Genomic DNA, 14,802 nt, shown 5'->3' with positions numbered 1-14,802 from the left:
ACGAGAGGTCACCTGTGGATGGAGATGTCTGATTTGAGGTTTTCAACTGAAAGGGAGCACGCAAAGACAGTGTATAAGGGAGAGGGAGGCTAGGAGAGTATGAGAACTCTGCTTGCTCTCAGCTGCTGGCACAAAAAGGCCACCCACTCGACAAATGACGGCTCTCTTTCCCCCTGCTCCAGCTAAAATATCCCAAAAGGCAAGAATCCTTTCATTCTTCTGAGAGAAAAAGAAAGGGGCACCCCCCACCCCTGACTGCCGCTCGTTGGAGGTCATTCATTCTCCTTCCCTTTCTTCTCCCCTGTTTTGCAGAGGAAGCCTGCGCTTGCGGTGAGCTTCATAGCCCTGTGCATCTTGCTGCTAGCCATGCGCCTTGCCAATGACGTGACTTTCCCTTTGCTCCTGAACTGCTTTGGACAACCTAAAACCAAATGGATCCCTTTGTCCTACACACTCAGGCAGCCTCTTCAAACTCACTATGGATACATAAACGTGAGGACCCAAGAGGTAAGACCTGAGAGGGTTACCTAGGAGGGTATCCATGGCAACTGTTTTCCAGTAGGAGCAAGATGGCTTCCGAGTCGTTACATGGACCTGTTCTGTCCCACTGAGCTTTTTTTTTTTTTGGGGGGTCCCTGACAACATTTTCTGTTTTCTTGTTCTTAGATACTTCTGACACATGTCTGAAATCTTTCACTTCCCTCCTACATCAAACCTCCAAATCGCTGGCTTCCTGTGGAGTTGCGGAAGCAATTACCTGTTTTCCTGGTGGTTAGAAGCTTAGCATACACATCTTTCCGTTTAGATGCTCTGATCAGTGGCCACCGGCTGGAGAACTGACTGGCTTTATTTCCTGTAGGTCACCTAGTTGGGGACAGCTCTTTATAGAACCCGAGAAAAGCATTTGTCTCTTTATAACTCTGTAATCCTTAGACCTGCAGCTACAAAAAAAAAAAAAAAAAAAAAAAAAAAAAAAAAAAAAAAAAGCCAAGCTGGATTTTAACATTGGCAGCGGCTGCAGAGGTAATGGGATTTAACATCTTTCCACATTTAAAAGGGTTAAAACCATTTAAACCTTGCAAACCGCCGAACTTTTAAATCTTTATAGCCAATTGGTGTCCCAAGAGGGAGAAGGTAGCTGAATACTGACAGCCAGGAAGTGTACCTTGGGCTAGAAGTGCGTGCGTGTGTGTGTGTGTGTGTGTGTGTGTGTGTGTGTACACATGTATATATACATGTGTATATGAGTGTATGCATATGTGTGTGTATGTGTGTATATACATATGTATATATACATGTGTATATGAGTGTATGCATATGTGTGTATGTGTGTATATACATATGTATATATACATGTGTATATGAGTGTATGCATATGTGTGTTTGTATGCATGTGTGCATACATAATGGGCATGTGCATACGCATGTGTGTGTATATATATACATGTGTATAAGTGTGTATGCATCTGTGTGTTTGTGTGTGTGAGCACATGTGTATGTGCATGGAAGCCAGGGGACAACCTTGGCCAATTTTAGGATCAGATCCTCAGGCACTGTTCACCTTCTGTTTTGTTTTGAGTTTGAGATGAGGTCACTCATTGGTATAGAACTCACCGATTGGTAAAAGACAGGGATTCCCAGAATCCACCTCTTTCTGCCTCCCCAGTACTGGGATCACAAGCATGTACCAACAAACCAGGCTCTGTGTGTGTGTGTGTGTGTGTGTGTTTCTTTGAGAATGTTATACATGGGTATGTATGTTTTGATCAGATCTACTCCACCTTGACTTGATGTGTCCTTTTAAAACCTCACCGAGTGCTGTTGGCTTGGTCATGTGCACACCACACCTCTGCCTGCTCTTGCACACAGTGGCCCTGTTACATTCAGAAAGCACCATTCACATCTGAATTTTTTTTTTAAGATGTGAATTCTTGGGAATTACACCTTTATATACCCATGCTTGGATGGAAAGTGCTTAATTGACTCAGCCAAATCCCCCAGCCTTATCTTCAGAGTTTTACCAGCAAACATTTGTCTCATAAAGTACAGTAGGGGGGAAAAAGCCCCAAAAATTAGTGAGGCACGCAGGGGGAGTGAGACTGTTTGCACAGTCATTTCCATGTGGTGGGATGAGCATGAGACACACCAGTGTTGGTGTGAAATCCAAGCCTGTTTGAAGTTGTTGGTGACAAAGGTACAGTCCACCACTATGTCATGACACTGAGGAGAATTTGGTGACAGGATCCTGGTGGAGAACTATTCTGGAGAACTAACCCTGGAGAGGGACGCCACACAGCTCTTCTGTGGCCAGTCGCATGCATGAGAAGTTGGTTTCTGTGCACTTCGTTCTTTGTTTCTGTATCTCCTGGATTTATAGACTGTTTATTAAAACTTTATAGTTGAGGGGAGGCACCATTAATAATATATAAATTCCTCAGAGTCTTTTCTTGATGCGTGTCCCCTAATTGGTTTTAAATTAACTTTTGAAAGTCTGTTGCTTGGATTTGTTGAGTACCCTGATGAATTGATTACCCGTATAAAAATGTGTCTTTCAGAGCAGAGCTTGCTTCACTCCTGTCTCTCCTCACTTTTATGTCTAGCTGTCACTTAATATTCTATTACTCTGCAGTATGGGTTAATCATTTCACAAGTGCCTGTCACAGGCTGAAGATGGAGCACGTAGATAGAGTATTTTGTGAATTGCACTCGTGAGAAACATTCCACTAGATGGCAAAGCCCCTTGATTTCTCTAAATATGTATGAATCAAATTTTGTAGTAGTCCCAGCCGCTTCCTCCTGTTGCTGTAGTTTCCTTCCTACCTCTGCTCCCATGATGCAGTGTGCCCTGTCAAACCATGAGCTAAAATAAATCCTTTGTCTCTTGAATTTCATATTTCCAGGTATCTGGTGACAGCTTTGGGAAAAGTAACTGAGACAGTCCTCGGATTATGTAAAATTACAATGAACTAAGTTATGCTTTACTTTGGGCAGCCTGTTCACTGATGTGGGCATCGGTCATATCCCTTTATGAGGGGGGTAGCGAAGGGAGTTGCTTCCCTCCCTTTCTACACCTTCACGGGTCGTGACTTGAGGGTCTCAGGACATTCATTCACCTACCTCAGTTCTCTGACGCCGATCCTTGAAGATCTTGTTATCCTGTCTCTCAGTGCACTCACCCGACACAAGGACTGCACAGAGGTCATCATTTAGAAAGAACCAGTGTACAACGGTCTTGAGGTGAGCATGGGTCTCACAAGGGCATAGGTACTGTCCTGAGATCAGATGCGTACAGAGGAGGAAGCCACCACATTCTGATGCCCTCCTGCCTCTTTTCAAGCCAGGGTAAGCTAAAGCCCCTGCTGTTGAGGGAGAGGGGAATCCTGAGAAGGAAAAAAACAGCGGTAACTGGAAGACGACTGAGTTCTGAACTTCTGTGCTGCTCACTGAGCCTGCAGTCCTTGCCAACGCTGTGACAGAGTTGACTGCTGCCACTCTGAGTTAGCGGCAGGCTGCAGTAGGGACTGGAATGATCTTTGTTTTGCAGCACGTGCTGTGTCCACCTCGCAGATGGCTCCTCTACCATCTCATCACCGTCCACAACGCTACCTCACTGATAGAAGGGTTCATCTTAACCGTCCAAACTGTAGTCTACCATTGAGACAGGACAGGAGCTCAGCTAGAACTAAAGCAGAAGCCACTGCTCACTGGCTTGCCTTCCAGCTTGCTTACTCTGCCTCCTTCACAACACAGCCAGGCTCTGCCCTGCCTAGGATGCCTGCTGTCCACACTCTTCCTGTCAGTCACCAATCCGCAATCTAGGCCAATCTGACCTGGGCTATTCTTGAATTGAGGTTCCCTCTTTCCAGGTAGTTGTGTCAGTGTTAGTTTTTAACAATAAAAACTAACCACCATAATTCACTTCGTATCCGCTTGACGCATGTACTTAACCATGGTCAAAACATAGCCTTTGCTTTTTGGTTTGTCCTCAAGGTATCATAGTAACATCATAATACTAAATACAGCAGAACGTGAGACATCCCGTAGTATTTTAAAAATTCTATTGTGCATGCGTTTATCAAGACTAAATGTAAACAACCGTTCCGGATATTTGGTCAGAGTGATCATGTTATCAATTGACAATGAACATGATTTTAAAAAGCATGTCACCCATGGGTGCTTTAAAAACTCAAACACAGGTTTAATGGGCGGAGCAAGCAACCCTTTGACAGGGAGTGAACATACGGAAGTAGAAAGGAGGGACGTTGAGTTGAAGGGTGTTTGGCACAGTGTGAAGAAAAGAAGCTTTTCCTTCCTGGATATCTGTGGAGGAGGAAGGTCAGCTGGGTGCTGTCTCTCTCTCTCTCTCTCTGAGCTAGCAGGCTTTCACCACAGGGTCTGGCTCCTGAGTCTTCATTCAGTGACTCGAACATTTGGAATTTTGTTATAAAACTGACTAGAGAGGGCAGGGATAAAGGATCTTGACACATCGGGATTTGGCTCAGTGTATCATTGTTCTTTCTGTTGAGATCATGGCAAACGAGGGGGAAAGAGAAATTCACTTTGGCTGGATTCCAATCTAGGTTCCTCTCCTGGGCTAAGTCACTGTGTTGGGTTTTTTTATGTGGTGAGACACCATAGGAAGATGTTGTCTGGGGAAAGCCATCTTTTGCACTGGCTGCTTGAGAAGCAAACACTGGTGAACAATGGGAGGCTGTAGCGAGGCAGTTCTGGTTTCCAGTTTCATGTCAGACATCTTCCCCAGAGCTAATCAGAGAACCAGGGAAGACTGCCCTCTCCCATGATGCTCAGGGAGAAGTCCAGGCATCAGAACACGACAGTCAAGGACAGGATTGTGCTTGCAGTCTCCTAAGAACTTAACTAGGCAGAAGCTCATCTCTTTAAACACTGACACTCTTAGCCTGGAGTAGACAAAATAGGAATACTTTGTTCCTGTGACAGACAGGCCCTGCTAGTCTAGTTAGAGATGCGGGTAACATATTGATGTTGCAATAGAATTTCCTAAATTGTGGTTATTGTAACAATTAAGGAACATAGCTGACTTTCTTGGCAATAAAAGAACATGCTCACCACATTCAAATAAATGTGCGCCTGTAACTAAGGCAGGCAGGAATGGGTGTTTTATGTTTGGGTATACAGGCTGTAGATTTTACATAAGTATGTGGAGAGCAATTTCATGAGAATGTATTCTCCCCCAAATTTTAAACTGATCAACTTAATTGTTAGTTAAAATTTGTGGACTCCCATTTGTGTAATGGTAAATAACAAGAAATTTCAGCTCTTTAAGTTGCCGTCCAGAAACAAATTAATGCATAATAAAAGATTACTTATTTGACACGTACACATTAGATTTGCCATTTTAAACATTGCCATTTCCCCAGTGGCTTGAGGGCATGCACTTGTTGAGTGCAGGAGGGATAATTTTATTTCTCACGGGTTGTGAGATGGCAACTCTCAGTCAAAAAACCCACTTCGAGACCTTGTATGACTAAAGCAGTGGAGAGGGTTGACATCTCTGAGGGTTGAGATAACTCCAGGGCCATTTTGTGGCCTCTGAGACAGGTACCCTGATACTTAGTTTTAAATGTCAACGTGACAGAATCTAGAATCACCCATGAAGACAGTCTCCATAAGGAACTGTGAAGATTATGCTAATGGGAGGTCACGCCTCTGTTCCCACTGGATTAACTCAGATGGGAAAAACCCACCTGAAGGTGGACAGCACCAGTCATTGGCTGGGCCCTGGATCTGATGTATAAATTCACTCTCTCTCTGCTCTGGACTGAGGATGCACTGTGACTTTCGAGCTGCATGTCTGCCTTGACAGTGGGGTGCCTGAGCACTGCCAGCATTCCACTGAGAGAAGGCAAAACATAGTCCATGATAGGGGTCCTGGCCTGTGTTTTCCCAGATGAGAAACAGCAGGCTCTGGGATGGATGCTGGCCTCCTGTGTACTCAGATACTACTGGGGACTGAGGGGAGTTGGGAATGGGTCCAAAGGTCCGCACTTTCCCTAAGTGCCAGGCAGGAAGTGGACAGGGGTCAAGTACAGTATGGTTCTGAGGGAGTGCAGACAGTATGGCTGGAAGAGGAAGGGCCTTCTCCCGGAGAACCCCCACCCCCAATCCCTTGATAATCCTTACTTGTCCAAAGTGCTTTATTGTTATAGCAGATGTGAATGCACACATCTTACTCAGCGTGAACCAGGGATTAAACACCGTTTGCAGGAAGTGATGTCCCGAAAGGGAAGCTTGTTGGCTGAACCCCCGGGGCCTGTCTAGATACTTCATCAGCATGGAGAACTCCAGGTTTTTATGCTAAGCGACCCATTATCATGGTCCTCTCAGTGGGGTGTCATGGTTATGTTTCCATGTCACAAAGTTTGGCGGGGAGATGACCTCACGCCTACCGTTCTCAAATTCCGAGCTTTCCTGGGATGTAGGCTGGCTCGATCAACCTTACCAGCTCTCCTGTCATGGTCCACTTGCCCCACATGTGACTAGCCATTCTTCCTGTCTGCTGCACTGATCTCCCAGCCATAATAAAGCCCTTTCTCCACAAGGTGCTTTTCATCAGGGTACTTTATAGCAGACACAGAAGTGGATTTAGGGCAGGTGCTCAGGAGAAGGAAGGGACAGGAGGCGAGCATGGAGAATACAGGGGAAGGGGAAGAGTGGAGACTCCACACAATCTGCCCTCAGCCCCTGCTGTGACTGTAAGCAGGCCACCCTCCAAAACGCCAGTGAACTCCTGATGTCTGTATTGACAATCAAACCGTCTTATATTCTATAGGTCTGGTTTGCTTCCATTGATCTCCTTCCTTCCATTCCAATGCTGACACCATATTGGCTGCTGCTCTGGCTTAGAGTCCCTTCACCTTAACTTGCACAACACACAGGTGTCACTTTTGATCATGCTGCATTCTGTGGCTTTAGCATGGACACAGCACCCTATGCCAGGGGGTCCAGGAGGGATGCGTTATGCTATCATTTTCCAGAGATGGAAACCAAGTTCACATTGGGTAACCCCAGGGCCGGCTTGGCTAGAATAAGCATAAGTACATATATATATATATATATATATATATATATAGATATAGATATAGATATAGATATAGATATAGATATAAGTATATCTGTATAGTTATAGAAATATAGACTCCCGTTATATAGTTACACAGACTATGGAGGACAAAGAAGCACTCACTGATCTAGGATGTAGATGGAATCCTTGGAAAGGAAACGGCCGTGTATATACTCACAAGCAATAGTACACGTACACCGAGAATGCGAGCACACTCACTAACTGCATACATGTATGCAGCATACTCGTGACCTGTGTTTATGGAGTGATTTCTACTTTCCTAAATAAAAACACGTGTTGGATGGGCTCATGCACACTACACGATGGTTAGTTCTTGTAAGTTAGCCTGTTGGGTATAGATAGTGCCTCGTGTGCCTGTCTACCCCTTACTTTCCCTCTGGTATGGTCAGCTCTTGCCTGCTGGCCAGAGAGCTGACCATTAATTCAGAAGACTGATTGGAAAGTAAAGCCATTGGTCCGAGGCTCAAGAAGAGTCATTCTGAGCCTTTCCAGATTTTCACTGTATTTTTCTTTGTAACACTATTATTGACCAGAGCTATGTTTTCTTGGGGTGGTTGAGAATCTGGAATATGAGTCTCTCGAAGTCCTATCATATCCCCGGAGAGAATGAGATCGAGACTCTGAGACAAGGGAAAATATGTTGTAGAGGAACCTTGAAGCCTGAGATATTTTAAGTCCAGAGCACAGCCAAGCTGGATGCCACCGTCCCGGGCCCTGTGACTTATGTATAGAAACCAATAAACTTCGTTTTTATTTTGGCTCCTTTCGTCATTTGCAGCCAAGAGGTATAGCAAATAACTTGTTTTCTAACTACCACAGGAACCCCATAGGCCACGTTTGAATACGTTGCCCCCTGGAGGAGGACAACAGCCATCATTCAAAGTCTGAACCTGTCCGGAGGCCAGGCACCCAAAGCCATCCGTCAGTCAGCTGGGTGGCCTCAGGGTGTGCACTGAGGCCTCTGTGCCTAGGTGCATGTTGCTTAGCAAACACAGTCATCCTTAGAGGGAAGAAAATGAAGGCTTCAGAGCCCAACAGGATCTGGACAAGCCTGACCACTCACTGACGCTCGGCCATACCTACCCGGCTGATAAATCATGCAGTCATAATATAATTAGCAGGTAAAATTGTCTCCATTGCTGAGGCAACAGAAACCCCTAGAGATTGATGTTCACTTTACATACCACATCTGTTATGGATGAAAGATCCATTAGTACCACGGTTTTTAATATAGTAATTGTTTCTCCGGGAAGATAGAGGGAATTTTATTCATTACTGATCTTTAGGTAGGAAAATGCTCATTTGCCAACTGTCATGTTGCTGTGCGTGAAAGGCACCTATTAGAGATTCAAACATTGTATTACTTCATTTGTAGCAGGCAAAGGAAAACAAAGCAGTCCACGCCGTCACCGACACCTTGATTGGAGGATGGAAAATGTGACAGACCCAGGCTCCTGGTGGGATAAAACTTTTGTTTTCCTTGAGCTGATAGTCTGGCAGAATAGCTTGCACAGAAAGCATGGGTCAAGTGGCATTTAAAGGACCATGAACGCTAGTTAACCAACACGATTTGGTGAGTGCTTCCTGCATTCGACCCAAATGTGTCGAAGATCTTAAAGGAGTTTGGAAGGTGAAATTCACCAAGGGGAAAAACTCACATTCTGGAACAAAACCGTCAAGAGGTTGGTGACACCCAGGCTGTAATTTGTAAAGGCTGGCAGAGCCTCTGTCTTACATAGCGCCGTCGTTCCATAGCTGTTAAGAATTGTGAACATTTCCATAATTGCAATTAGACAATTGTGTAAGTGTCTGAAAGACAATTTGTCACTAAATAGATAGCATTAAATTATGATTTCTCATTTTGCAGAATAATCTATGTCTGATTCTAAATATTTTGTTGCAAAAGTAACCATGTAGTTCCCAAGCCAAGAGCTTTCTGACAAAGCTTGGGAAATGTCACATGGGATCAAATGAGCTCTTTCACTAGTGTATAGTTCTCCCTCCCCCCAATGACTATGATTTGAGTGGTGTCCACCAAAGTCTTTTCCCCCAGGGCATCACCCCTGGGAGGTGCTGTGGACCTTTGGGAGGTGGGTGTCATGAAAGTCCTTGGAGACCCGCCCTTGAGGGAGGTTGCTAGCCCAGGTGTACTCTTCCATTCCTCACACAGTGAGTAATGTGCTCTGCTGAGGTACAGTGTTTGGGGCCTGAGATATGACAACGTACCATGACAGAGCCCACACATACCAGTCTTAGTCAGAAACCTCCAAAACTGTGAGCCAAAATATATGTTGTTTTTCCGATCAGTTAGTTACCTCGGGTACTGTATTGTTGTGATATGAAGCTAGTGCACCAATTATGTAATACATATTGACCTCAAAAGAAAATGAAATTAGTGAGTTCTGATCTGTTTGTACATGGTTTAAGTTAATCTGACACCCTCCTGCTATAAGCCAGGACATGCTGAATTAAATGATAACACTTTAGCTAATGTCCAGTGGCCCTTGCCTGAAGGGAGGGGGCTCACGGGTACCAGCAGCTTAGAGTGGGAAGAGAGGAAGCATGAACACAGGTGTGGGTGTGGGGTGGGAGGACTTCCTGGAGCTTTATAGAGTGACAGGAGGAGACTGGAAAGCACCAACTAGACAGGACAGAAAGCAAAGCCCTAAGATCCACCCCAGTCCACACTCTGACCTAACGCTGGGGATTTAGAATTTGGAAACAGGACAAGAACAGACAGATAAGCGTATTTCTACATTTGCTCTTTGCATAAGAAAGAATTGTCTGTGACAGTTCAACCCACTAGGCCCTGGTGGTCTCCCAAGTTGGAACTTGACTATGTCCAATTTTTTTTATGATCCCAGAGATAAGTTGAGGCTAAGGATATCGGAAAGTCCAGTGACCTGGACACATGGGACCCTCTGACACACCATCAAGACTCCAGCATGCGTGAGAAGCAGTGCTGACTGTGCCTTGTGTGCTGGAGCAGCTGCTGTTGTCCAATCCCAGTGTTTCCCCAGGCCCTGCTGTGGGTTTCCATAATTCACTAGGCTGTTTCTCTGGTGCCTTCTTCAAAGCTGAACAATTCTGAATTCTAGAATGCACCTGGTGACAGAATCAATCCTGGGTTTGTAAAGAATAAAACATGCCCCCCCCCCAAAACTGATGACCATTTATATATAATGTTATCACATGATAGGTGATAAAGTAACATAATATGTACAGGGTTATTTCAACTTTTCAAATACGGTTCTAGATTTTGGGACAGTATCTCAGAATACTAAGTATGGCATTTTAAGTCTCTGTTCTAAATTTGGGGTGATATTTTCATAAACATTTAAAAAATTTTCCATGAAAAATATTTCAAGCAATATCTATGCATGAAAACACTCTTGGAGGTATTTCTAACCTCAGAACTGTGGAGTCTGTCTAGACAAATATATTATTCATAATACCTTAAAGTGAGTATTTTCAAACTCTAATGATTTCCTTCCAAAAGATATGGAAGGCAGAAAAGTATAACTTTACAGTCTGCACCTGAGAAATACCACATCAACTGTGTGACTGAAGTTAGCGCCATAGTGACAGATGATGTCGGTAGGAAGTTACCCTGGACAGATTTTGTAATGAAAGCCTTTACCTCAGGCCTTTTTCTCAAAGGTGTCCCTGACTGATCATGAGACAAACACCAGATAAATCCAAATGAGGAGCGTTCTACAAAACACATAACCGCTAACTTCCCAGTGGCTTAGAGTTACCAGGAACAAGGATAGTCTGTCTGTCAACCTGCTGGGGACAGGAAGGTCCTAAAGAAGTACAGGTACCACAGAACACATCCTGACATGGATCCCGGAACCAAATCAGTAGGTCAGAGCTAAGCACACTGGAACCTGGCTCTTCACCCTGAACCAAGACTTTAATGGTTATTCAGTGCAGGATCATCATTGTGACAAATGTTTTACATAGACACCTCCTGTGAAGCTTGGTGTGGGGCTTTTGTTAACTCTGCACTGTCTTTTCAAGCATTAATCAAAGATTGCTTGAAACTGGCTTAGATGGTGTGTGCGTGCACGTGTATGTGCATGTGCATATGAGAGCATGTGTGTACAAGAGTATGTGTGTTTTCCTTACAACCTTCACCTGCTGCTGGGTCCACACCTTGGCTGTCACAGTGAGGCAGTGGAGATGGATGAAGTCCCCTGTGGTAGCCTGCTTTAGAATCCTGTGGGCATACACTGAGGAATGACTCAGTAGTTCTATATAGTGCTTGAGGAACCTCTGTAGTGATTTCTACAGTGGTTGTACCAGTTTATGTTCTGGCCAGCTGTCCTTGTGGATTCCTCTTCTTTTTCTCACATCTTCACCAACACTGCTTGCCATTTTTTGGGGGGGGTGCTCACTGGGTAAGATGGGATCTTAGTGTAGTTTTAATTTCCATGATAGCCAAGGAGGTTACTTTTCATATATTTATTGGCCATTTGTATTCCATTTTTATCTTTTTGTTGTAACTTAATGAATGTGTGCAATGTTTTTAGATTATATCCATACCCCATTGGCCCCTCCAAAATCTTACCAGACTCCCTCATTTGCCCATTTATTAGCATTTAGCTTTTGGAGTTCTTTATTGAGTCTACATGTGAAGTCACTATTCAGCATATGATTGGCAAAGACTCTTCCTCATCCTGTGTCCTGCGTCCTTACCTCACTGGCTTTCCTCACCTCATTGCGTCCTTACCTCACTGTCCTTACCTTTCCCATGGCTGTGCAGAAGCGTCTTCGTTTCCTACAGTGACTTTCGTCAGCTCTTACTCTTACTTTTTGAGCCATGGGGTTCCCTTGAGGCAAGCCCTGGCCTTTGATGTGTCTTTTCTCGGGCCCTGTTAACTCTCAGGCTTTACTTTTAGGTCTTGGGTTCTTCGGTTTGGGTTGGTTGTCATACGGTGTGAACGATAGGGACCTGCATCTGTTCTTGAACATATGGACCCCCGTTTTCCCAACACCTTCTTCTTTTTTCTTCAGTGCATGTGTTTAGCACTTTACGGAGAAACAGGTGTTTATAGCCCTTGGGCTGTACCTCTAGGTCCTCTGTCGGATTCTATCATTGTGTGAGCCAGCACCGTGCAGGTTTTGACCTCCTGCCTTTCTGTTCAGGACTGCTTGGAGTCTTTGGGGTCTTTATAACTTTTAGGACTGCTTTTGTAGTTCCATGAGGGATATCATGGAAGTTTGGATGACCACATCAAATCTGAACATTGCTTTTGGCACCGTGGTCATTGTCAGAGTATCAGTTCAAATCTGTACATGTGGGAGGACTTGCCACTTTGCAGGGTCTTCTTCCTCTTTTCTCTCCAGTGCTGTGAAGTTTTCACTGTAGACATTGGTTTACTGCCTTGGTGAGACTTTTTTTTCATAGCGTTTGGTTTTGGTTTTGGTGTTTTGCTTTTGTGGATAAGTGTTTTTTACACCCGACTTGTGTCTTGGGAGACAGTTTTTGGGATATGGAAGAGCTACTGTTTGTCACACATTGGTCCTTCATTCTCAGGTTTTCTGAAAACGTTTATTACAATGAGGATATTTCTACTAGCCTCTAGGGTTCATGTCATCGGCAAAGACACTTTCACTCGTTTCCTGTTTGCTCTGATATTGTTGCTTTCCTCCCCTTTTTCTAAGCTCTGGGTTGAAGGGCAGTGGAGTGACTAGAAGCTCTTGTCTCCTGTCTGGTTCTACAGGAAACGCTGTCACCTTTCCCATTTAGTTTGACGTTGGTTAAATGTTGGCTGGCCAGAGATGACTTTATCACGCTGACATTTGTTTCCATGTTTCTTCTATTCTTAGTTTCTACCTGGACCTTATCATGAACTCATGCTGAACTCCCTCAAGGGCTTTTTGATTTCGTGATTTCTGTTTCTGAACCTATGTCTGTGCTACCATGCATTCATTGGTTTGCCTACAGTAGACGTGCGTCTTGTAATGAAACCGTTTTTGTCATGGTTGTGATGTTTTTAAACTGTTGCTAAGTTTTGTTGGCAAGTATTTTATTTAGACATTTTGTATCAAAGTTGAACGGGAAAATTGATCCATAATTTTTGTGCGTGCATGTGCGTGTTTGTGTGTGTGTGCGTGAGCGCACACACTCACTTCTCTCCTCCCTCTCCTTCTCTTCCCTCTCTCTCCTCCCTCCCTCTTTGTGTGTTCTGGTTTTGGTGTCAGAGTAATACTATACTTAGAGAATAAGTTTGGCAGTGTTGGTTTCTTTTATCATAGAATATCGCTATGATACAATTTTCTGACAAAAGCAGCTTATGGAGAAGGAGCTTATTTGAGCCTACAGTTGAGTTGAAGGTCTAACACACCATGGTGGGGAACAGCTTCAAGCTGTTGACTACATGTGACCACAGTCAGAAGGAACGAGAGCTTGTATTAGTGTGTAGCTTGCTCTCACTGTTTCACAGAGTTCAGGAACCCTTGCCCAAGGAATGGGCCTGCCCACAATTACAATGGATCTTCCTACATTAATTAATGTAATCAAGATAATCCCTCACAAGCGTGCTCAGAGGCCCGCATCCCGGGAGAGTCTACATCTCGTTAACAATTAAAACTAACAGTTGCAGGCAGCAGTCTTCCTTTTGGATTTGGGGGAATCTTTCAGAGCCCCGGTGTATTTGGTAGACTCTTCAGGGAATCTATCCAGCTCTGGGGTTTTCTTTGTTGGAAGAATTTCTCCACTTCAGTATTACCTCTTACAGAGACGTGCTTAAGCACGTGCTTAAAGGTTTAATTTCCACTAGTCATAGGTATCTAGGAACTTATCTCTTCTACATTTCTCACCATTTTGGAATATAGGTTGTCAGTGTTTCTCTCATGACCGTCCGGATTCTGTTTCTGTTGTGATGCCCCCTCTCCATCATTAATTTTAATAACTTGGGTCATCTCCTTTTGCTAGTTTAGTTATGCGTTTGTGAATTTGTCTTTTCAAAGAACAAGATCTTGGTTTCATTGATTCCTTGTATTGTTGTTATTTTAGTCTCCATTTCATTCATTTCTTCTACCTTCTTTATTATTCATTTCTACCTAATAATTTTGCTTGTTCTTATTTTTAGAAGATCTCAAAGTTTGTGGTTGTTTATTTGAAGTCACTCTTATTTCTTTCTTTCTTTCTTTCTTTCTTTATTTATTTTTGCAGAAACACTCAGATCTGTGACCTTGCCTCTCTTTTCTGTATCCCGAGGGTTCTGATAAAGTTGTGGTTTCATTTTCACTTGTTTCTAGAGCTTTAAGGATCTTCAGTGATCCACTAACCGTTGAAGTGGGTCTTCTTCAGTCTCTAAGCATTTCTTTGTATCCCGCCTCTCCATGCTCACATCTACATTTAGTCTACCAAGAGCTGAGAAACTACAAAAAATTATTTTGACTCTTTTCCAGATTTGTTAAGATTTCCTTTATGCTCTAAAACTTGTTCTATTCTACAGAAACTCCCATGGGCACCTGAGGGGGGAAATGTATGTAGCTGTTGAATCAAAATTCTATAGAGACCCGTTAGGTCTACTTGATCTGTCATACACTTTAATGTTGAGGTCTCCATGTCAGACTTTCCTGTATAGTTTATTGATGAGAGTTAGACATGGAAGACCCACTATTATTGCATAGAAACTTATTTGCCTCTTATATTTAATAGCATC

General features: G+C 43.8%; 1 protein-coding gene across 3 annotated transcripts in view; it reads left to right on the top strand.

Moving 5' to 3' along the window:
- Positions 1-14,802, top strand: part of St6galnac3 (ST6 N-acetylgalactosaminide alpha-2,6-sialyltransferase 3) — a 515,349-nt gene that overhangs the window by 210,221 nt on the left and 290,326 nt on the right. For 2 of the 3 annotated variants that reach the window (NM_019123.2, XM_039102132.2), the window contains exon 2: positions 313-507. The exons of the other annotated variant lie outside the window; for it this stretch is intronic. In NM_019123.2, the coding sequence (NP_061996.2) occupies positions 313-507 (195 nt within the window). The remainder of the gene's footprint in view (positions 1-312; positions 508-14,802) is intronic. 3 annotated transcript variants of the gene reach the window in all.

This window comes from Rattus norvegicus, chromosome 2, assembly GCF_036323735.1.
Source record: "Rattus norvegicus strain BN/NHsdMcwi chromosome 2, GRCr8, whole genome shotgun sequence".
Lineage (NCBI taxonomy): Eukaryota > Metazoa > Chordata > Mammalia > Rodentia > Muridae > Rattus > Rattus norvegicus.
The sequence above is the reverse complement of the archived record's forward strand: the minus strand, read 5'-3'. Positions and strand labels throughout refer to the sequence as shown.